Source organism: Ixodes scapularis, unplaced genomic scaffold (assembly GCF_016920785.2).
Source record: "Ixodes scapularis isolate PalLabHiFi unplaced genomic scaffold, ASM1692078v2 PGA_scaffold5__190_contigs__length_132052651, whole genome shotgun sequence".
Lineage (NCBI taxonomy): Eukaryota > Metazoa > Arthropoda > Arachnida > Ixodida > Ixodidae > Ixodes > Ixodes scapularis.
The window spans coordinates 93895552-93919855 of NW_024609880.1; the positions used below are offsets into that span (position 1 = coordinate 93895552).

Below are 24304 nucleotides of genomic sequence, written 5' to 3' on the forward strand. Positions count from 1 at the left end.
CTGACTCGACTCTTGTTCAAACGCCACTAAAGTGTAGTGTCAATTTTAATGCACAACTGTAGGTTTTCATTATATTGGCTAGTTATTTTGCAGTTTACGATATGAGGACCTTGAGTATGGTGCTTGTAAATATTGGGGAACATATCTTTATTGATAGACGTTTCAGCAGATGTGCTACTTTTTGCCGGCATTTTGCCCGAATTCTTTTTGAAGGCTAAATTAACTAGAAAGTGTAAAAGGGGAGGGAAAGAGGCTTTATCTCGACTGAAATGTTGAGCTAAACTTTGCTTTTCAACCATTTTTTAATACCCATTGTAAATGGATGCCACTCTGACCCGAACCTTATTTCTAAAACGAAGTCTGTGTTCCTTTTGCGTCCTATCTATTTTTACTGCAAAAGGTAATAACTAATATGCTTCATTATGAAAGAGGAGCTCTCTGTCATCACCAGATATGAACTTGTTCAGCAACCCAATTGCATTTTCATTTTTAAGTGATCTGCTCCAAATGCGTTGCTGGCCGCTTCAAACCAACATTCCGTCTGCTACAAAACCTGCAATAAAAAGATCAAATGCCGCTTCACCCACTGAGCTGTGCAAGGCTGCAACCATAGCTGACCTTCCCATTTTGTTTCCTTTTATTCAATTCACTTTGGTTCACTGTCACTACTACCGTAATATTCCAAGAGATAGCCCACCTAAAATCAAAAGCAAGTCAGGTAAAAATAAGGAGCCAACTAACTTTCGGTGAGCGATCAAAAAAAGTTGCGAAAATGCTACTAGTTTTAGATTTCGTGGCCTGCGAAACTCGTGATTGCAGGGAGGGGCGATGAACCAGGCGACTGTCCTTCGGGTATCTCCCGTCGTGAAGATACCCGAAGGCACCATTGGCCAGGGCCCTGGAATTACTGGAAGTAAGCTATCTTTTGTTGTTCTTAAAACAATAGGGGGCAGGTTATCTTTTGAGGGTGAGGCATCTCTCGTGATGTTACGGTAGTCCCAAAAAGGTTACTGCTTTTCTATACACCTTGGTGTTCTCATTGAAACGGGCTTTGTGCAGGTCTATCATTGTTGGTCTCGGCAGCTCCCAGTACTGAAGCAAACGCGTGTTGCGTCTCTAATGCACAAGCGGATCTGAAATTTCTGGATGAGCCCCACTCCTGCGTGCGATGCATCGCCACTCTTTGGCGTGCATGTAGTGTGGGGGGTGCACCCACAAATTAGAACACCGCCACCGCCGTTCTGTTGCTTCGCTCACTGTCTGCAAGACTGCAATCTGTACTGCCTGGTCATTGTATTGCCGGCCACTGTATCTTGCTGCTGGTTTAGGCATGTGTTCTTTGAACGAGTAATTTTATCCAGACAGATTGTGGAAGGTCTTCCTCTGGATAAATGTAGAGGTGCACAACAATGATTGCAGACCAAACTGTGCCAGTAATAGTTAGCATTTATTTACATTTCCTCTATAGTGTTCACTCAAACATTTATTGGCTCTGCTGGTATGTACATCCTCTTGGAGACGTAAATCTTCTGATTCGACAGCGTCACAGCATAGAAGTAGTTGCCGAGGTGAACTGGAACACAATGGCAGCAATTCAGCGGCAGTAAAGAACTGCATGACCATGGTTGGAACAAAGCGATTGGTCTCAAAAACAAATCACTTGAAAGACAGTAAGCGAGCTAAAATTGTACAGTCGAATCTCATTAATTCAAGCTTGCTGATAATTCAAACTAATATGCAGGTCCCATCCTATGCATCTCTATGGGAGGAAACTCCCAGTAATTCTAACTTTGCTTTATTCAAACAAATTTTCGGTCCCCCTTGAGTCAGAAGTAACGAGATTCGACTGTACTGTTTGTTAAGACAGGGAAGTGAGTCGTCCCCAATGGACATCTGGTATCTCCACTGTAGATTAGAAATATTGCCAGTGCAGTATGACCACGAACCTGGGATCTAAGGTGTAACACGCGGTAGTGATGCACAACCGCACACCGGTACAATGCTTGTCCAGATCGAAACGGGCATTTTCTTGAAGCTTCGGCTCGGAAATCAAGCCCCGTTCATACACTTGCAACTCCTTACGACCGAGTGCCTTGAAACGTCTGAAAATCTCTTACGACGAGAGGATGCACTGTCGCCACCTATCAGGTGGCAGTGGAACACTTGGCAATCTTGTATATTTAACTTCTTTTTTTTTTTTGTGCATTCTTTTTTGACTTGATAAGCTTTTGTCAATGTTATAAACGACCATTTCTCATAGGTAGTATGCACATTTGACCTCGCAAATAGTGCAAAACCTTAGTTATAGAGAAATGCAGTTTTAGGGTCACCGCATAGATGGCGCCAGCGTGTTCACTCGACGTAAAAGATTTTAAGAGGTTTTAAGGCACTTGGTTCTAAAGCGCCGTTCATACACTTGCAACCCAGTAGGACTGAGAGAAACGAGACCAGTTTTTAAGCCTCTTGTGATGGCATAGGACCAGATGCGCTGCTGCGGAGCAGGTCCTACGCTGTTGTAAGAGGCTTAAAAACCGGCCTTATCTTTTGGTTGTACTCAGTTGCACATGTGTAAACGGGCCTTAAGGAGTCCTGAGTGTGTGAACGGGCCTTTAGGACTAAACGTCGTTTGACAGTGGCAGCTGTTACGGTCCCATCCCTCCGGTTTCACGACAGCGTAAATGAATTGAGGTTTCCCGCCAAATTTAGTGGAAAACTTTACGTCACGTGACCCATCCACTAATTCAGTTTGCTTATTAAACTTTGCGGGAAATTGATGTCATATGAGCTTTGCACCAATTCAGGTTCCTTGCTAAATTTTGGTGGAAAAATTGATGTCGTGTGACCTCTGCACTGAAAGACCATCTACCGAATTACCCGAGCATCAAAAAGATGTAAGTACAAGTGCTGTGCATGCTTCCATCTTCAGCTCTAGCTGTTCTAAAGCAAAAATCTAGAACATATGGCACTTTGCATGCGCGTTCCAGAGACGCTTTGTTTTGGTTATTTACTTAGAATTTTTTCTACAGGGAAGGCGAGCATGTGCAGCACGTGAACCTATGTTCTTAACATTCTCTTTGATGCTTGGGTAATGTAGTGAAAGGTCTATTCAGTTTCGCTGCTAAATTTGTTGGGAAAATTGATGTCATCTGACGACGTTATGGGACCTACAAACAAAAAATGAAAGACGTTTACAAATCTTTGTAATGCGAAATTGAAGTGCAGCTCTTGAAGAGAAGGGGAGGGTACAAAGAAGAGGGTATGCCCCTCCTCCTCCTCCTTCTTACCCTCCTCTCCTCCCACTGAATTTGCTCATGGGTGACGTGACACCAAGTCATGGGACGTCATTTTCCCGGTTAAACTTAGTGGGTAAGCTGAATTGGTGTAGGGGTCCCATTTGACGTCAATTTCCCCGCTAAATTTAGCAGGGGAATTGACGTCATGTGATCTCAACACCAATTCAGTTTTCCCGCTAAATTTAGCGGGGAAACTGTGACGTCCCGTAATGCAATGCGCGCGGTTATGTTGACGGTACCGCCGCTCAACCCGGAAACGGGTGCCCAAGAACTGTGCTAGAAAACAGCTTCCCTGCTAAATTTAGTGAAGAAATTTACATCCGCGGCCTATGCACCAATTCAGCCTCCCTGACAGATTTGGCGGGAAAATTGATGCCGCGTGACCAGACGTCACGGGACCTGAAAACAAAAACAGCTTCCCCGCTAAATATAGCGGATAAATTTACATAACGTGACCTATGCAGCAATTCAGTTTTCCCGCTATATTTGGTGGGAAAATTGATGTCTCGAGACTTATGCACCAATTCTGTTTCCCTGCTAAATTTGGCTGGAAAATTGATGTCACATGACCCGACGTCACAGGACCTACAGACAAAAACAGCTTCCCCGCTAGCGGAAAAATTGACGTTGCGTGACCAATGCACCAATCCAGTTTGCCCGCTAAATTAGGCGGAAAAATTTTGGTGACGGCGTGAGTGTAAACTAAAATAATTACAGCGGCAGCTGCGAGTGGCGCGTCCCCCGTTTTCGTCACAACTTGAGCGTAAATGAAAATAAACAAAAAAGCTGCCTCTGTCTATACACATTATGCCGTCTGATCGTCAAACAACTTTTAAAAAACTGAAAAGAAAAAGTTTTTTTTCTTCAAACAGTCTGGTTGGGACATGCGTGTCAAAAAATTAATTTTACGCGAAAAAAAAAAAAAAATTTAGTGCAATATTGACGGCGCCAGACGCGACTTAGTGGGCAGTCACCTCCTTTCCACTTGTTTTCTCTCGGCATTTTGGGCACGAGAGGTGGATCAGCTTCACCTTCACGCTGAGGTGGAAAGACCGAAAGACCATCTCGTTGGGCAAATGACCATTCCGTGACGTCATGGACTTTACACGCAGAATTTCAAACAAATCTCAGCGTCAATACTGCTAAAAAAAAAAAGGTTTTTTTTTTGGCATAAAATTAATTTTTTGGCATATGCGTCCCAACCAGACTGTTAAAAAAAAAAAAGTTATTTTCTTTTCAGGGGCTTTTTAAGGCAGATTTCTGCTTCAGTAGTTTTACACCATTCGCATTTGAGCAAAAACAGCCTTGTGAAAAAACGTAGGGTTCCTCGCATGGGCTGCGTCAAGATAAGATTCCCTTTGATTGTAAGCTCTGCTACGTGGGCCAGATGGGTTGGTGTGTAAAGGACCGCCTCTTGGAACACAAAAAAGTGCTAGAGATAGCTGAATGTAATGCATGCTTGCTATATGGGAAGAGGCTTTAATCCTGTGCAAGGAGGCGATTCTTTCAAGAGTCCATAGTTTTTAGCAAAAACGCTAGAGAAAGTTCCTTCTGGGTTTTTGTTGTTGTCGGGTTGGTCGGAGGGAGTGTGGTCTTTTGCTCGATTCACATAGCCTTGACGGGGTTTATCTTGTCGGGTAAATCCCCACCCCTGCCCGTTTCGATCTGGATAAGCATCGTGCCCGCATGCGGTCGTGCACCACTACTGCGTGGTGCACTTTAAAGACTCCAGGCAAGCGGTTGTACTGCACTGGCTGAATTTCTCATCTACTGCTGGGAGACTCGTCGCCCGTTGAGGCATACTAAGTTCTAGGCTGTATAAACATACACACAACCCAATTTGTTTTTGTCGGGTAACTTGGCGGCGGGTGTCTGTTGGTGGTGTGGTGTCTGGGTGGAGGTCAGTTAGTCTGAATCAATTCAGCCAACTTTGTGGCGGCTTTTTTTTTTTTTTTTTTTTTTTTTTCTCTTTCTTTTTGTACATACGGACGGATACACGAATTGCGTTTGAAATTTCGTGTCGTCTTTTCCGCAATTTTACTTCTCCTTGTCTCTGGGTTTAGATTACATTTCCCTTTAATTTTAGGCAGGTAATTTTTATGTAGAAAGGCTGTTAGACTGCTCGCTGCAAGTGTTTACTTTTTTTTTACCTTACAGAAAGTCAGAGACCTTGCACTCGTGTGCCCAATGTGCCTTTTCCAATAAAAGCTCGAATTCATAAGTAAATATATCACGAGCTGTGAAACGCTTACTAGACATTCTGTTGACGGGATCTCTGTTGTCGGTTGGCATCAGGTCGCTCTTGTCCGCGCAGTAGACCATCTTGTGAATGATTCCACCGATTCTCTCTTCATTCTCCAGTTCACCTCCAGACTACGAAAGAGAACGCAAGTTTGTAAACATTCTTTCCCGCAGATCGCTTGCGTTGAAAACGATGGTTGTCGTACGACGTAAACAAACTTACGCTGATGACACCTCCGTCGGAGTTCAAAATAAGGAACCCAACTTGGTCCGGTATTTTCTCCATCCACCCGTGCATCATATCAACACAATAAAGGGCCGCAGAAGGCTGCGTTTAGAGGTAGTACAGGTACAGTTTCTTAAATATGAACTACAACCGAGAAAATTCAGATTCGATAACGACAGTCCAAGACAGCCCCCCTCAACTGCAGCCGGAAATTGAATGACAGGAAATGGATGATGACTAGTTTATAATCCTTGAGTTTAGTCGTAAAATCATTTCATATAATATTTTCAATACAACTAAAATGTAAGAATAAACGTTTTTGGACAACTAAAAGTTTAATTTTTTTTTTAAATTGTTTTGCGTATTTGTTTATGTTTTTGAGCTCGTGACGCAATATCCGCTTCCGTATCCGCTGAGGAGAGGTGTGTTTTTGTGGCTGGTCGCGGAAAGTCACTTGGTCAAAATCGGGAATTTTTTGAGCGTTGTTTCACTAATTAACGTAGTTATCGCGGCGACGCTCAGTTTGAGAGGTTTTAAACCACGTCAATTTTCAGTCCAAAATATGCCGCCTCTTAGGAGAAAAAGGAACGGTCCTCCAAGTTACTGAAGCACGGTATGAGGCTAGAGGTTTCCCTGCTGCGAAATGTTCACTTGTTGTGTAGACACGCTGGGAGCAGGCAGATACATCTGATTCGTGCCGCCGAAGGAGACCGTTATGGAACTAACGGACTACACGTTCGACACACGCATCAGGAGGAGGCACATTCCGCTGCTCAGTCACCAGGTAAATGCCGTGTAAACTCGTGTAAACTCAGTGACTCCAGCCGTGCCTGTATGTTTACTACTTCAAACTTTGCTTCAATCTCTTTTTTCACAATCCTGCAATGTCGTGTTTTTGTTGCCTTGGTTTCCTCATAGCAGAATGCTCATAAGGGGCTAACCGTGTTTGCTTTGGTTTGCTGCACAACGTATGTCGAGATCCGTTCTGTATCCGACATGTCACAGCGCTTTGATATGAATTTATGTTGGTCTTATAGAGACGACTAAGGCACCTTAATGCCGTGCTGGCGCGAAACATCACCTCGGCAGAGATTTCGGAGGACGACAACTTCGGACTGTTGTACACCATTCATCTGCACAAGGACGACGGTGGTAAGCGTTTCACGTTGACTTGGAGGCGTCGTCGTGGGCTCCTCGCTCTCCGAGTGACCCGGTCTTGTTTTTTAACCTCGTCTTACAGCTATTTATACCAGTGAGACGTCGGAAGGGAACCTGGTAAGCTGACAGTGTCTGCATGTTTGCCAACTAAACCTTTTTAGGTTGGCTTGCATCTCTACTAGCGTTTTGCCAACTTCCACCATTAATTATTCTGTTTTCTTTCTCTTTTTAAACACTGTAGAATCCCATTTGGCAGCAACTGCAGCTCTCGAAGTTCAACAGCCTGAAGAGTAACTCCTCAGCATGTATCCTTTGGCACAAAAATCTTGATATGGCATCAGCTGCCCGCATAGAGATCATACATACTAACTCTAGAGGAAAAGGTCCGCCATTTTCCCATGCATTCTGGTTGCCGCAAGCGGCGGAGTATGCAGGCAGACCCTCGAGGTCCCACATGGTTACCAACTGCCTTCGATTTCACAAATATATCATCAGAGCAGTGTGATGAACTTCAACAATCCACAAACTTACCAGTGGAAAGATATTCGCGTTCCTTTCGAAGTTTTCTTTTTGCATAGCGCGCACATGTACGGCCTAGAGTCAACGCTAAACTAAACCAGATACCCGGCTTCGCCGGTGGGGCGCGGGGGGGCACGGTTGAGGAATACGAAACCGCGCAACCACCAGATTTCCGAGATTTCGACAGAAGGAAAGTTACTGCAGCGTAATGACTATATTGCTTTTTATAAGCGTTAGAATAGCTCAGAATTTAGTTTACAACGTTAAATTATCACTGTTTATATTGCTGAGAGTTTTCAGTCTTCGCGTTTACCATTGCGACTGTCGTCCTTCAGCTGGCAACGTTGCTTTCTTTCTCTCGTGTTCTGTCGCTCTCTTTCGCGATCGTTCACTCGGGACCCAGGATGTCGACGCACGGGATTTGCCACTCCTCCTCACCCACCTTTACCCCCGTGGCTGCCCGTAACACAGCGTTGCCAGATTGGAAAGATGGTTCGGCACCAAATTCTGGCCGAAATTTCACCAGATTTCACCAGCACTAAAATATTGCGTCTATTACGTATTTCCAATTCCTTCAGCTTTTTTACGCATGCACTCGCAAAGCGTTGCTTTCAGGAGGTTCACTAATATAAAGCATCGCAGCACAATAAAAAAGGAAGAAAGCAGACATGTGGCGCATTATCAGCATTGTTACTCTTTAATATACCATGTTTATGAGATGTTGGTGCTGGGTAGTCCTTAGACGGAAAATTCAAATTAATGAAGGCCACCGACACGTAAGAAAGACCACATAATATTGTACTTGAAGACACTCGCAGTCTAAATTAAGCATACATTCTCTGCTCAGCAGTAAGAAAAAAAACCGCATAAGAACGAAGTGGAAATATAACACCACGATAAAGTTCAGTTCATAACAGCTTTTGAAGTCAAGCTTCAAGAAAAAAACTGATAAGCATGACATCTAGTCAGATAAAACTTCACACAAAGTCCAGTCACACTGGCACGGACTATCTCTTGACACATAAAGCACATCCATCGCTGATATCCATAAGAATATGGAACATAAACAAATAGGTTACATAAATACACTAATAAAACGGTGTAAAATTGATTAATGCAAGTGACAAGCCATTTCTCAAGATTTTTCACCAGTTTTCACCAGATATTGTCTGGTGTAGCTGTTCTGGTACATCAACACCAGGAGCCCCCCAATTTCACCAGCCGGATTTCATTATCTGGCAACGGTGCCGTAACATGCTCAATTTTTCCAAATTGATGTCATATTGATTTTTGGAGTGTCAGTTACGTAGTGCCATCTGTTGACGGCGCTGAAAATAAATAAATTAACGAAGCAGTCAATAGTCAGTTTAAAATAAATGTGCCTCTTAAATACCAACCAGTGGCTTTACTTCTGGCCGTCAATTTAAGCCTTGGCATTTATCCTGCCCTTTTAAAAGATGTGCCATTGCCCATCTGTTGAGTAAAGGCAGAAGCATTTGGCTAAGTCGCGAGGGCTTGCGTTGAGTTAAGAGCTTGAGTCACAGAGGCATCTTCGAGGAGTAACTTTGCATTCGACATACGAAGCACAGATGTCCTGGTGGCTCAAGCTTGTAACACAATGTAACGTAAGAAAACATAGTTGAAATCTACTATGTGAATTGTCCTCTAGGCATATGGTTGTAGTCACTGTGTTCGGCTTTCGTGTCAGTTTCAAGGTTGCTCGACTTCCCCAACGTCCTTGACTTTGTCTGACAGCGTTCATTATCAGAGTCTGGATGGTCAAGAAAGGTGTCACCACTTGCTTGATTGAATGGGATGTCAACCTGCGAGGTCTCTCGTTCCTTGGCGAACAGGCAAGACTTTTCCCTAGTAGCTTGGTACTTTACTTGTAGTACATGGGAAATCTGAGGCTGAGGCTTTCCTTGACAAATAGAAACTCCTCCACTGAAAGAGGGGGGGAGGAGGAGTTTACAGGTTTTTTAAGCTTTTCAGTTTTCAGTTAATATCTTTTTGGTTCTCTTTGAACCATTTAATAATAATAGTTTATTACACATTCATTCGTGTGCAATGATTTCGATGACCCATTTAGGTGCATGAGCACTTGTGTGTGGGATTTCTTGTATTTGATGATCTTTATCAGTTTGGTTCAGCCTTGCTTCAGCTTGAAGCTGCTGCTCAATTTCAGTTTTTGCATGAAGGTTATATCTTTTATTCAGCTGTTTTTTTTTTTTTCTTTTTTTTATTAACCGTTTTAATGTGCTGGGTAGGTCCCAAAGGACGGACGGAAGTTTCTTCCCAACACGCTTCTCTTCTCCATGCCAGAAGGCATCTATGGACCGGGGGATTGTGTCGTCAAGGTACTGTGGCCTTTGTTCAGAAATCAGAATGAAAAAAAAAAAAAAAACTTTCCCTTTGGCTTTGTCATTCATTCGCACTATGCTGTCTGCAGAATTTCTTGTGTTAATGCTGCTATCTGTGGTAACGGTGTAGTTGACGTCGGATTCTCTAATACATGTACAGGTCAGAAACAATGTTAAATAGTATACAGAATATGTAGAACATTTCTCTGATGTTATATTGAAATGAAAGTGTATAAATTGGTGCTTCAAAGGGACCATGAAGGCAATGTGGAAGCTTTAATTGATGATTGAAATGGGCTTCAGGCAACTCTCGTTAGAGGGAGCAGACTCTGGAGCCGCGTCGAGGAAGGCTGCTGCCATTCTGGCTGCTTGTTGTTTATAAAGTATTATATTATACTTGAACCCCGAAGTATCTGAAGTACATAACAAAATTCAACCGAAAACCGTTAGTGCTCCTCAACGTCACGTCCGAAAGTTTGTTTCGGTTTATCAAATTTATTTGGAGGCACAAATATAAGAGCCACGGAGTTATATACAATAAATTTTAGTGGCATGCTAGGATCTTAATGCGTCCGAAAACACCTTTTTTTAAAAAAATTTGAAATTGCCTTTATGGTTTAAAGACTTTGGGCTTGTTCTGCATAGTGACAAGATGCAGCACTATCCCAGTCGTTGCAGTCTAAAGCTTCTCTCTTTATTTTTTTTTTTCAGCTGAGCTTCTTTATTTGCTTCTGCATATTCTATTTGTCATGAAAAATAATTATTTGTTAGTAATTTTTTTCAAGTTGAATGTTGTTAGAGCAGTAATAATAGTGGTGATAGCAGTAGTAGTAATAGTAGCAAAAACAGTTGTATAAGTAATGCAGAGATTTGACACCTGATTTTTCCAAAGTGTTCAAGACAGGAGTTGTTACTTATGTATGGGTTGTTGCTGCATTGATAGTAGGTGCATCCAACTTTTCAGGGGCCAAAAACTGACCATCCTGGCCACAACGCTTTTGAAGTCTTGTACTCGGATCCTTCCATTGTCAGGAATTCCTGCACAGTGAACACCTTAAGGAGGTTAGAAAGTCTTGACCACTACATTTTTACTCCACTCTAATTTTTTTATCTCTGTTTTACATGTGCAGATGTTTCGTAACTTCCAACTTCAGTTTCCTCGATTTATTTATCGAATTATCCCGATTTTTCTGGCACTGAGGGGCAAAGGAACACGTTTGAAAATTCTAATCACCTACAGCCACTTAACGTGATACCTTATCTTAAAGAACATTGGAGATAGCAGTAGCCGACATGAAGTAGAATGATTTGTACCGTTGTGATCGCTTTACAACGTATAATGCCAATGAAATTACAACTACCCAGGGACATGCTGGTGATGTTATGAACCATACATAACTCTATAATGTGGTGGAAACACCCACTATTGCAAGTTATTGCGTAGTCAAAAAGGGAGTCGCGGGCTACGTCCCTTTGTTTTTGCATCCTGGTTTTTCTATTGTCCATTTAATGGCTCACGTGATCGTTTGGGTAACCCGGGGACAATTGCCTCATTTAGAATCACGTTTGCTGCCTGTGAATAATGCGATATCTTTGTAGAAGTATTCAGATGATTTTTTTTTGTTGTAGAAATAGAAAGATAATAGAACGAAGATGACTGGAGGCCGAAAGACATCACTAAAAATTCTTAATTTGGCGTTTCGACAATGACGGCAAGTATACCGTGACTCTTGCAGGATGATGACGACGGAGCGTGCCATCAAGCAGACACAGGTGTCGGTGTCGCGCGTGAGGCGCGCAATCGAGAAGAAGCTGCAGCAGCGGGTGCGGCTGCACAGGAGCAGGGCCCGAGAAGAGAACCTCAGATTGCGGATATCTCTTTTAGAACAAGAGATTGTGCAACGGCAGTCGAAACTCGAGCAGGAGAAGCTTGTCTGCCAAGCCAGAAACAAGGAGCAAGCAGACAGAGGTGCGAGACTAGCCTTTACGGCATGTTTGAAAAATAAGTGGTTTCCTGGAAGACTGCAGAGCAGTGGGCGTCATTTTGACTGGGAAGTTGGCTTTACTCTTGGAGAACCTAAATGCTGGCTCTCTTGAGACCCTGGTATGCTCTGTTTTATGTTACAATGAACCACGGAGAACGCTACAAGCCATAGAAGCCGATGAAGTGCCGCGATAGTGACGTGACTCTTAGAAGGGGCGCGTGCAGCAACGTTGGGAGCTGCTTAATCACGTTATACGTTCACACAGTGCTAGATTGTCTTTGATGGCTTGTGGCATCCCTCTCCTGTGGCCCACGGTAAAGTGAAGCAGAGTGTATCCCGCAGTTGGCTTTTATGGGTGCTCTGAAAGTACACGTAATTGTGACGTTTTATAGAACAGCGTTAATCCTTGACATTTATATTGTGAGTTACAAAAGGCACGCACATGTTCTTGTTACCAGCAGAGGGTTCGAAGCATGTTGATACTTGCAAGCTTTGGGGGCTGTGCCTGAAATTACCATGTCTGTCTGCCATGCCCGACAGTCTTGCCACTGTGGCAGTGCTGCTGTGGACATTGCGCGTGCGCCGACACTTCTCTCCTGGATCTGGTTCGTACATGCGTGCACTGCCCATACCTGGTGGAATCAAATGTGTGGAAACAATTATAATGCAATTAAATGCAAAGGGGCAAGCGAGCTAGAGAGGTCCCGGGTTCGATACCTTGACCAGGTGGATTTTTTCGGTCGCTCACCAGTCACCTAGCTGTGTTTGGAGATTTGTGTCTGTCCTTTGTCCCTTTGTTCCTTTTCTCCAGGGATTTTTTTCGTCATGTGTGGAAACAGTTGTTGGTGCATCTTTAATTTCACAATGCTATAGGCCAGATGCCTGACCCAAGCAAATGGGCATTTTTAACAAAAAAAAAAAGGAAAGTAGATATGATTGCAATGCAACGAACCACACAATAAAAAAAAGAGATTAAAAGCAAAAAAATAAAATTTTATATTTTTAACAAAACATAATGAATGCTGCACAAAAGCAATGTTAATGTGTAAAATGCTGTTCTGGGGCCTGTTTTAAATCGGGTGATCGAAAAATGTCTTTCGAAAGAGAGTTCTACTATTTGGATAGGGTATGAGGAAAAAAACTACCGTAATATCCCGAGTCATCGCCCATCCCCGAGCCATCGCCCACCCCATTTTTTGGGCCAATATCGATTTCCGAAAAAAACACCGAGTCATCGCCCACCCCTTCAAATACCCCAGCGCGGACTCTGCGATACGCGAACACTCATCCTACCCGAATGACGAGGCCGCGGACCTTACAGTTGGAGGACGTCCGTGACAAAGTAAAACGAAGGAGGGAAAGATACTTCTATTTGTTTACGCATTTCCTCCGTGAGCGACCCCAAAGTGGTCGTGTATCCGCGCGAAAAGAAAACGATGGAGATAAAAAATAAGAGTTTGTTAACGTAACCGTGGAGTGTTAGGTCAAAGTCTGTCTCCGCCGAAGTAAGGTCACCGCGAACCCGCTCCTTCTTCCCGCCTGTCGCGACCGCGGTTGTGCAATATTTTAGGCAAAGCCAAAGCGTAAATAAAGCTTTGCTGAAACGTCCTACACAGACGTTTGCAGAGCGTCCCAACCGTGCACTGATAGCCCGCCGTGCACGGACGCACGTATGTACGCGGCAAACAAGAAAGTTGCGCAAAAAAGGCGCCCGACTTGGCCCGACGCCAAAGTATTTGCCAACCCGACCGCCGGCTTTCCCGCTTTCCCAGCATTGCTCTTGGTCGCTTCTTTAGTCCGCTCGCTCGCTCGCTGCGCCTGGTCGGTTTTTCTATTTTCTTGTAGACTTTTTTTTTTTTTTTTTTACTAACTAGAAGAACATAATGGTGACATTCTTTCACGGAACAAACGTTCGTGCTATATGCAGATCGGCGGTGTTTCTAGCGCGTATGCAAGCAACGGACTTCGCTATAGTAAAATATTCTTTCGTGAGCATTTTTTTTTTCTATAAAACAATGAAACTAAATCGAGTTTTGAGTTTGATGTATCTCTTGTGCATCAGCGCTAGATACGCAGAGAAAAATAGGCGGTTTTTTCCGCTTTTTTTCAAGTGTTTGTGCTCACCCACCGAGACATGGCCCACCCCACTTTTTTAACGAATTTCAGGTGGTTGGGGGGTGGGCGATGACTCGGGATATTACGGTACAAATTTGTTTTTGCGAAAATGGATTGCAGTGAATGCTCCCCGGTGTGACATGTTCTAAGAAATGTGGGTGAAATCGTGTTGGTTTTCTGTGACAATATGTTGTAAAAAAATAATATGCAGCTTATTTGTCTTTATAATTATGGAGATGGAATGTTGTTGTCTCTCACAAGTTTAGTTTGCGAGTCTAGTCTCATATTTACCTAAAGACGAATTGAACGGCCTTTCTTTCAAGTTGTTTTTTGGTATACAGGTCCCATATGTCTGATGCGTACTTGAGTTTAGACACAAAAGTGTTGTGTGCCAGATGCTTAGTGTTATTAGGGGCGTGTTTGAGTTTTCTCTTTAGAAAACACTGCATTGCAAATGTAGAGGAACAAATGTCTAAAATCTGTGTTATCCTAGGTCAGTTGTTAGTAAAAGTAGCACCAGGGTACTTATATGTACAGTCAAACCCACATTTATTAAATACAGGGGGATTGCAAATTTGTGTGATATATCCCTAATTCAATGTACAAATGTGTGTTAACCTCCCATGCCTTTGCCAACACTGAAGACCGTCAAAAACGGGAGCATATCAAATGGCCCATCCATGAACTGCGAAAAACGGTAGAATCCTGTTAAAGCATGGTTAAAGTGTTAGCCGCGGGTGGTGCCTCGCTTGCGTGCGGGGCCACGACCTCAACAGCACGGGCCACGAAATACGAAAACAATAAACGAAGAAGAAAGCTGAAGATTAAAAAAAAAGTAGGATGCATAAAAAAAAGGCACTCTTCATCCGTAAATGAAAGCCAAACAAGGAACAACAAAAAGTTTGTAAAATAAGTAAAAACAAGAAGAAAAAAAAAATGCAGGAAAAAAATAACCCAGCTAAAGGCTTTCCTTTTATTTGGGGGCTAAGGAGTGAAGGTGGAGTGTCATTTGTCCCCGCTGCCTCCTTGCCTCTTTCTCTACCCATGGTCGGAGCTAGAGGGACTGCTGGTGCGCACTTTGATGTGCCTTCGTTCAATTTCGGCAATATAGTTATGGAACACTGCATGGTCTTCAGCAGGAATAATTTCCTTAAAAAAATATGATCGTTAGCAAGGAATCTTATTGACAGAAACTGAGAAACAATTTAAAATTAAATCATTTATAAAAATTAAAAACAGCCATGGTCCTACTAGCACTCTCTACTGGTATACACTGGACGTAATGCCAAGAATTTCGGAAACAGAACCATTAACATCAACAAACTGTGTTCTGCGTTGTAAGTACTAAGCACCTATCCCATGAGCAAGATCTGAGCTTATAAAGTAGTTTTTTCATATGGAAACTTTCCTCATAAGTAAGATTTCATACTCGAGCTTATAAAGTAGTTTTTTTATGAGGAAACTTGCCTCATAAGTAAGATCTCATAAATAGCTACAGATAAGGAGGAGAGGTGCAGAGAGACATGCTCCGTTGCTCGCGCTCCTATGTTGCAGGAAAAGAACTGGAAAACATTGCGTCGGAGCTCGTTGCAAAGCGGAACAGCCTGGTGGAGCAAAGGAGACAGTACTTCCAAGTGCGCGAGAACCTGCTCAAGGCAAGCTCCATGCTGGCGCTGAGGCAGAAAGAGCTGATATCTGAACTAGCCTTTGTCTATCCAATTGCCCAGGTACCTAATCCCTTTTTGAGGCTTCATTGACGACTCATGCTTTGTGCGTGTGTGAACTGATGTCGCTCTTTCTAGTTTCCAGACAAGAAAGGGTACAGCATATGTTTCGTGCATCTTCCAAATAGTGAAGACTTTAATGGTGAGTGTTAAGAAAGGCGTCTCAGATTTTAATGCAACCACATCCTAAACGTTGACTTGAGTACTGATATTGCCACGTGCTTACGTAGCCGAGATGGTAGCCCGTTTGGCTCACACGCAGTGCCGGGAATCGAACCCGAGCCACCTTCGTGTGAAGTAAATGGACTGCCGACTCCTTTTGTGGCGAACTTGTACCAAAAGAAAATAAGCATGAATGGCAAATAACAAACGTCACAGGCATCGATGACGGTGAAATGGCAGGATTGAGCGCAGACAAAAGGGTGACTTTGGCTCGACGCACGGAGCCCCTTACGTACACGCGTGGAATTCTGGAACAATTGTAGAAGGTTCGACGCATAGAACATATGAACCTCAAACAAGCAACAGAGTTATTGGATTTACCAGAACACAATTACAAAAATAACAAAAAGGTATGTTCACTATACCAGGAATCGAACCTCGGCCCCTTGCGTAAGAACCAAGCAGGATAACCCTTCGGCCATGGTTGTGCTTGCTTGAACACGCGTGTGGCTTTACTCCCCTTTTTAAGAGAGCATTGTCTCTATGCTTTGTACGAGAAAGCAAAACGGAACAATCCAAACAAAAACATTGGGAATCTATGGAAGCTGGTAAAACACGGTCCTATCAAGCATAGTACGGGATCACGGTTGAGTCTCATCGAACGTAGTACGGCTTGAGGCGCACGACGTGGACGACTTCAGGCCGCGGTGGGCGGCGTGATGATATTCTTGTTCCATCAGGTATTACCTTGTAGTTCAAGTCTCCCAGGTGGTGGAGTACTTTGTAGGGTCGAAAGTAGTGCTTCAGGAGTTTCTTGTTTGGACCACGTCGTCGTATCGGGGTCCAGGCCCATGCAGAATCTCTGGGCTTGAAGCGAACGTCGATCTGATAAAGGTTGTACCGGGTAGCGTCGGCACATTGTTGATCTTGAATCCAAAGTCTGGTGAGCTAGTGGAGCTCCTCTGCTCGCTGAGCAACCATGTGGGCATCATCGCTGCTGTCGTGACCAGATTCGTGGGGTAGCATCGAGTCGAGCATCGTCGTCATCTTTCGACCATGCACCAGTTGATGTGGTGTCACTCCTGTGGTCTTTTCCACTGCCGTGTTGTAGGCAAACGTGATGTAGGTAACACCTTGTCCCATGTCTTGTGCTCTACGTCGACATACATAGAGATCATGTCGGTGATTGTTTTGTTCAGCCGTTCTGTTAGTCTATTTTGTCTGCGGTTGGTACGCAATGGTTCAACGATAATTGGTGTTACTGAGACAAGGGATCTCTTGTGTGAACTGGGCCATGAACGATCTACGGTTGGTAATGAGGACTTCGGGGGCGCCGTGCCAGAGGACGATGGACTCAATGAAAAACTTGGCGATTTCAACAGCCGCACCTGATGGAAGGGCTTTCGTCTCGGCATACCGTGCGAAATAATCAGTTATGACAATTATCCATCGGTTTCCTTGCGTCGATGGTGGGAACAGTCCAAGTAGATCCGTTCTGATTTGCTGAATTGGGGCAGATCGCAGTGCAATAAGCTGAAGAAGTCCTGCCGGTCTCGTCGCTGTTTTTTTTCCATAGCTGACGCTTGTGGCAAGATTGGGTGTAGTGATGAACTGTCTTCACAAGCTTGGACCAGTTGTACTTCTCGTGTATCCTGGCAAGAGTCCTGCTGTGGCCAAGGTGTCCCGTCGTCGGGTCATCATAACAGGCTTTAAATCCCTCTTTTCGAAAACTGGAAGGGATCACCAACAGCCACGCCGTGTTGTTGTCGTTGAAGTTCTTCTTGTACAGCAGATTTTGTTGGATGAAGAAAGTTGGTTGTGTTCTTGTAAAAAAGCGGGGAACCGCACTCCTTTGTCCCTCTAGGTGCTCGATGAGTCCTCGCAGTTCAGGATCATCTCTTTAGACTGCTGGCATGTCACTGACATCCAGTGCGCTGAGGAAACTCTCGTCGTCATCGTCTTCAGTGCGGGCAGGACTGTCCTCGATGGGGGCCCTTGACAGACAATCGGCGTCACTGTTTTCGGCTGGACGTGTACACTACGGTGATGTCAAACTCCTGCAGTCGTAGACTCCACCGGGCCAGGCGTCCTGAAGAGTCCTGCAGATTAGCGAGCCAGCAGAGCGTGTGGTGGTCCGTAACCGCTTGGAACGGACTTCCATATTAGTATGGGCAAACCTTGGTGATGGCCCAGACAACGGCGAGGCATTCTTTCTCTGTTGTAGAGTAATTACTTTCCACCTTGGACAGTGTCCGGCTTGCATAGGCGATTACCTACCCGCTCTGTACCCTCCTGCATTCGGACATGCACCGCGCCAAGCCCCGTGTTACTTGCGTCCATGTGGATTTCTGTTTGTGCATGCTGGTCGAAATGGCAAAGGACGGAAAGTGTTTAGAGTCTTCATTTAAGCTCGGTGAAAACCCGCTGGTGCTCTTCTGTCACTGAAACTTTACGGCATCTTGTGTAAGGTATGTCAGTGGTGCAGAAAGCTTTACAAAACCTAGAATGAAGCGTCCGACGGCGGGGGAAATGCGGCTACGGTGCGCGTCTTCTCCGGGTTAGGATGAACACCTTTGCTGCTCAAGACGTGGCCCGGGAACTTGAGCTCACGATAAGAGAACCAACGTTTCGTTGGCTTGAGAGTTAGTCCAGCGGCCTTGATAGTTTGAAGTACAGCCCTTGCCGAGGAAGTAATGACGCACGCTTACGTAGCCAAGTCGGGAGCGCGTGTAAATCACACTCCAATGGCTCAAACTTTTTTTTTTTCAACATTGTTTAACAAGGAGGTTGTGGTTAAGATTGCCATACTTTGTGCATACTATAGGCGGTCCGTATGAGATTTTGCAAGCTGTCCATGCCGCCGACACATCTCGTGAAAGATGCTGTAAAGTTTGGGAGGACAAAAGAGCAGCAACGGTCCTTCGACGAGCTAAAGCAAAGACTCCAGATACCTCCTACCCTTGGACATTTCAACCAATTTGCAGAGGCCAAAATTCACGCGGACGCATGTAATACTGGGCTCAGAGCGGTGCTGGTCCAACTGCAGGATGGCACAGTACGACTAATTGCCTATGCCGGTCGGACACTTTCAAAGGTAGAGAGTAATTACGTGACGACTGAGAAGGAACGCCTTTCTGTCGTCTGGGCGATAATCAAGTTCCGCCTGTACCTGTACGGGAGCCCGTTCCAAGTTGTCGCACACCAGCATTCGCTGTGTTAGCTTGCCAACATTAAATACCCGTAAGGAGGCCTCGCTTGTTGGAGTCTCCGGTTGCAAGAATTCAACATGACCGTCGTGTATAAGTCCGGCCGCAAGCACAGTGATGCTGACTATCTTTCTAGAGCCTGTACCGAGCCAACTCCTGTTAGCACTGTCTACGACAACGACGAGGTTTTCATCGGAGCCATCAACATGAGTGACATGGCAGCTCCCCAGCAGGGAAATCCTCAACTCCGCGGGCTCATCGAGACCAGCAGTCCGCAGAATCTTCTCCAGAATCCTGCCAACCTTTGTGCTGGTAGAGTGTATTCTACAAAGAGAACTTCAGCACCAGCAGCTCGGCCGCGGCTACTGGTGATTTCCAGTAGCCTTCGCCAAGACATTGTCCTAGCCTGTCATGACGATCCTACAGCTGGACACCTTGGATACAGCAGGACACTCGCCAAGATTTGCGAGGAGTGCTACTGGCTCAAGCTCCCGAAGACTGTCCATTTCTACGTCCGATCATGCCATGTGTGTTGACGGCGCCAGAAACCGCCGACCAAGCCGGCAAGACTTTTGCAACCAATTGAGCTTCCGACCACACCAATCCAGGAGATCAGAACGGATTTGCTTGGACCGTTCTCTTCGTCGACGTGAGGCGACCAGTAGAGAATCGTGGCAACCGATTACCTCGTGCGATACGCCATGACGAAAGCCCTTCTGGCGAGAACTGCCATGCAAGTTGCCAAGTTCCTCGTTGAATGCATCGTCCTTCGGCACGGTGCCTTCGTGGTCCTGATCGCTGACCAAGGATCATAGTACGTTGCACAGCTGACGCAAGAAATCTTTCGGCTCAGTCACACCAGCCACTGTCGTACCACTGCATACCACCTGCAGACCAATGGGCTGACTGAGCTACTCAACAAAACAATCGCCGACATCATATCCATGTACGTCGACGTAGAGCACAAGACGTGTGACGAGGTGTTGCCCTACGTTACGTTCGCCTACAACGCAGTGGTTCAAGAGGCCATTGCAGTTACACCTCTTTATCTTTGTACATGGTTGGAAGGTAACGAATATGCTCGACGCGATGCTGCCCCACGAACTAGCTGACGATGGGAGCGACGGCGCCGAGGTGGTTTCTCAGCGGGCCGACGAGTCCGCCAGCTCACCCAACTCTGTATTCAAGACCAGCAACGCTTTGACGCTGGACGTCTACTTCTAGCCCAGAGACAGAGTGTGGGCGGGGAAGCCTATTTGTTGCCGTGGCCTCAGTGAGAAACTGTTGAAACGGTACTGTGGGCCATACAGGGTACCTACTCCGTCGTCTCGTGGAGGTCAACTACGAAGTGTTGCCTGATGGAACGTAAGCATCATCCCGACACCGACTGCGACCCGAGGTGGTTCACAGCGTTCGGCTCGAGCCATTCTACACTCGATAAAACTGCGGACTTCTTGTGTTCCAGACAGAGTGTCGAACCGAAATTTTTATCGGTTCGGTTCGGGTTCGGGTTCACGGCTTTCGGTTCAGTTCCGGTTCAGCTCCGGGGAGTAAAAAATAACGGTTCAAACCGGTTCGAACCGGTTCAAACCGGTTTGAACCGCTAAATTGAAAATTTGTTTTCCGCGGTTTTTTGCAATATGCACTATTTCCGCCGTGAAACGAGTAACTGTATAGTGGTTTATCGTTCGTACAATCTACTTTTATTTTCAGGTACCAAAAATAAGAAATTGCGTTATTTATTTTGACACAACAGTAAAATAGAATCTAGATTAACATAAAGAAATGTCGTGTTTATACGACTGAGCATTCATCTGTTTACCTCAGTTACATATATTTTACCTTGATCGAAAGGTAGTCACGAAGTACAGTAGGCCACCTAAAATACCCGTGATTGGTACAGCTTTGCATCGCAGGATTAAAAGCTGAATCGTTAATGTGTTCTTGAACTAGGGAATTAATTGCAGTGCCTAAAATCATGGAATGGGTATCTCGTCGCCGTAAATATCATAAAATATACTTTACAAAATATGTTTTACAATATACCGGGAGCGGCCGTAAGGAGCAACATATTTTGCACGCCTTGCAACATTTGAATTCCAAGCGGACATATCTGAAATTGGGCGCGCGGACATAGTTTTTAAGAAGTTGTATCTCCAATTTGTTTCTTTAGAGCTGAATTTTAAGGTCGTGAAGTATTAAAAATAAAGCAAAATCGGAGACCGTGCATTTCCTGTGTCCTATACCAGCCTGTTTGTCGTCTGCACACTTGTTTCTGAGGTCACTCCCAGGTCGCTTGCTGAACGCAACAACGCCGAAACTCAATAGCAGAAGCTGGCGATGAGCAAGATAATCGCGATAATTAATACTTTTAACGAAATATATAAACAATGTCTACTTGCGAGCAATCTCACAAACCAGTGCGAAGACGATGAACATCCGGTACAGGGCATAGGAAATGCACGATCGCCATTTTTGCTCTATTTATAATACTTTACTATAACCTTAGCTCTAAAAAAAAAAAAATCAACACTTTTCGCGAGATTAGGTTCGTATGCCCAATTTCAAGTATGTCCGTTTTAAATTCAAATTTCGCAAGGCGTGCCAAATGTGTTAGTTCATAGGCCGCACCCTGTATATGATGACGACGCGACTGAGCTAAAAGCAGTTGAAATATTTATGACGAACGCATGCATTTGTAGTCACTCTGAATCAGTGACATACCTTTTATAAAAACGGTGACAATCACAACACTCGTTTTCCTAACTAACACCCTTTACACTCAGCGTCGTGATGCAGGCGAAGAATCATGCCGATAAAAGGGATCCGAAATGGTGCACTATCATTTATACGCAGCTTCGCACTCAGGTCGAATCTGGCCTAAAATAGCGCGTACTCAAGTGAACATTTTTCTTATGCAGTATAAAGTGGCATAGCCGGGGTTTTGAGGTTTGTTCTTGAGTAGATGCCAGGTGAATTCCATTTGAAAATAAGAATCGCACTTGCTAATTGATATTTTATTTATTTATTTATTTATTACATACTGCAGGCCTTGATTAGGACCTTGCAGGTGTGGGGTACATTTCCAAAAGATGTAATTAATAAAAAAGGGCACATTTCAATATTTCAAATATCGTTTTACATAACGAACAGTAAAAAGAATAGCAATGACTGTCGGAATAAACGATGAACGTACCGATCTAAAAGACGCATATATATATATATATATATATGAAAGGCACATTTGAAAATTTCAATCGTCATTTTACATAACTAGCAGTAAGGAGAATAGCAAAGACTGTGATAATATGCAATCAACGCTCGAATTAAAAAATGTGACAGAAAATATAAATATAAACTTCAGTTGCCAGTCAGCGTTGTGTTCGGTCACTTCTCGTTCTTGTCCCTTGTTTTTTGTGTGTGTTTTTTTTTTTTTTTGCGCTGTTTCCAAGCTTGTAAGATTTAGTGCTTTATTGAAGTCAGGGAGATAAAAACATTATAGGGCAGTGTGTTCAAATTAGATATAGTGCGTGGAAAAAATGACAACTTGAAAATGTTAGTTCGAGCAAACATAAGCTGGAGAGAAAACTCATGGTGGTTCCTTGAACAAAATAGTATTTTATACTCTACTCGACATGACAGCCCTGACGTTCTGCGTGCGTAATCGTCATAGTTCCGTCACGCTTTCCTGTTGACTTTGTTTTTGTCTTGCCCAAAGACGCATAAAATTGCTGTTCATGACATAAAGGAGGCAATAACAGATTTCTATATGTTTGGCAAGTTAGATATGGTGTGAGGAACACAGTAACGTTATTGCAAATCGCTTCGGGTCTATCGAGGATAAAAATGCAAAAGAGATTTGCAGAGCATCTTTCAGATAATTTGCGGGTGAATTTACTAATGATATATATCTTCAAGGTGATCGACCTTTCATTTATGTTGTGAAACCTTCAGTCAGTAATTAAATATAGTTTTGTTATCATCAATAAATGTGACTGTATTAAGTTCACATAACTGAACATAATGGATTGACGGGCTCGTTAGTTGTTGACAGACGTAATCAAAGAGCAGCGCATCCCTTACAAAAATTATATATCTGGCCAGATCTGAAGATTTCAGATATGGCCATATCAAAAATTGGCCACATATAACCTGATATGGTATATCTGCCAGATATAGCCTGATACCCCCGGCCAGCTATGGAAATCCCAGATCTGGCTAAGTAAGGAAATTCCAGATCTGGCCAGGCATTTCAAAAGGACACAAGCCTGAAATCAGCACTTTATATCTATATATTGTGTACAATTCTCCCAAGTGCCCCGGCTCGCACGAGTCCTTCGGCTCCTTAGTGATCGCTAGTTTTGACCAATTCCATGGCTACACAGTTTCCAGTGTAATTCGTAGTCACCCTGAACAAGCGTCCTATAGGGCTCAAGTACCTGTCATATCACTTTTAAATTTTCTCGTCAATGGCAGCGTTTGTGATACTGTGCATTCTGTCCAACCTTCAACCAGGCTGAGCAGCCGAAATCTCTTACCATATTATCATTCTCGTGATTGTTGTTTCAGCAGGAATTACTTAAAAGCCGAGAAATTACAACAAACAAAACGGGGATTTAGCTCGGATTCAGCGGAGATGTTTAAGACATTTTTAGCGTTTCTAACTTTATATCAGCGTCTTTGAAGCTGTACGAGAATGATAATAATGTAAAGGATATGTCTGCGGCTCATCCAGGTTGAAGGTTGGCCGGAATGCACAGTACTGACATTGGCGGGACATTTTAAAAGTGGTATGGCAGGTATTTGGGTTCTGTACGGCACGTGTTCAGGGTGACTCCGAATTACACTCAAATCTGTGTAACCATAGAATTGCTCGAAATTTTCGATCACTAGGCAGCTGAAGAAACACCATCCCCATGATTCCTGGAGTACGGGCCGAAGCGCTCGGAGGATTTAGCAAATTGTCTATTCGGGCGTAATGTTAACACTTTGAAATAATTAAGCTACATTGAAATCCTCGCGAAAACTAGCACAAATAATCTTAAACTGAAGCTTGTCAAAGCTGAAGTTTGGGATTATTTGTGCTAATATTTAGCTCGCGAGCAATGAGTCATTCAGAGTTTGCTAACAAAGAATTTTTTTTTAACTTTTTTTAACTTTTTAATATATTGAAAACCGGCCGCCAGATAAGTCTGTATATACGCCCGATAAGTCTGTATATACTCCATATCAGGCTGTATATATGCCAGATAAGTCTGTATATGCGCCAGATAAGTCTGTATATATGCCATATCAGGCTTTATATACGCCAGATA

The 24304-nt window shown here is 44.0% G+C and overlaps 2 protein-coding genes across 3 annotated transcripts in view; one reads left to right on the forward strand and one right to left on the reverse strand.

Moving 5' to 3' along the window:
- Positions 1-1426: 1426 nt before the first annotated feature.
- Positions 1427-5983, reverse strand: LOC120837942 (ragulator complex protein LAMTOR4). Its single transcript, XM_040207591.2, has 3 exons — positions 5758-5983; positions 5546-5666; positions 1427-1573 (listed from the first exon to the last, which is right to left on the reverse strand). Exons 1-3 carry the CDS (start codon positions 5833-5835, stop codon positions 1476-1478), a joined length of 297 nt encoding a protein of 98 aa, XP_040063525.1. The 5' UTR covers positions 5836-5983; the 3' UTR covers positions 1427-1475.
- A 169-nt stretch (positions 5984-6152) lies between these two features.
- The window catches only part of LOC120837943 (UV radiation resistance-associated gene protein), a 41038-nt gene continuing 22886 nt past the window's right edge, over positions 6153-24304 (forward strand). Inside the window, exons 1-10 of one of the 2 annotated variants that reach the window (XM_040207593.3) lie at positions 6153-6544; positions 6798-6912; positions 7001-7035; positions 7160-7223; positions 9193-9290; positions 9705-9794; positions 10762-10859; positions 11534-11766; positions 15452-15624; positions 15700-15763. In XM_040207593.3, coding sequence (XP_040063527.2) covers positions 6476-6544; positions 6798-6912; positions 7001-7035; positions 7160-7223; positions 9193-9290; positions 9705-9794; positions 10762-10859; positions 11534-11766; positions 15452-15624; positions 15700-15763 — 1039 coding nt within the window. In that variant the 5' untranslated portion in view covers positions 6153-6475. The remainder of the gene's footprint in view (positions 6545-6797; positions 6913-7000; positions 7036-7159; positions 7224-9192; positions 9291-9704; positions 9795-10761; positions 10860-11533; positions 11767-15451; positions 15625-15699; positions 15764-24304) is intronic. The other variant, XM_040207594.3, reaches the window with a different exon arrangement.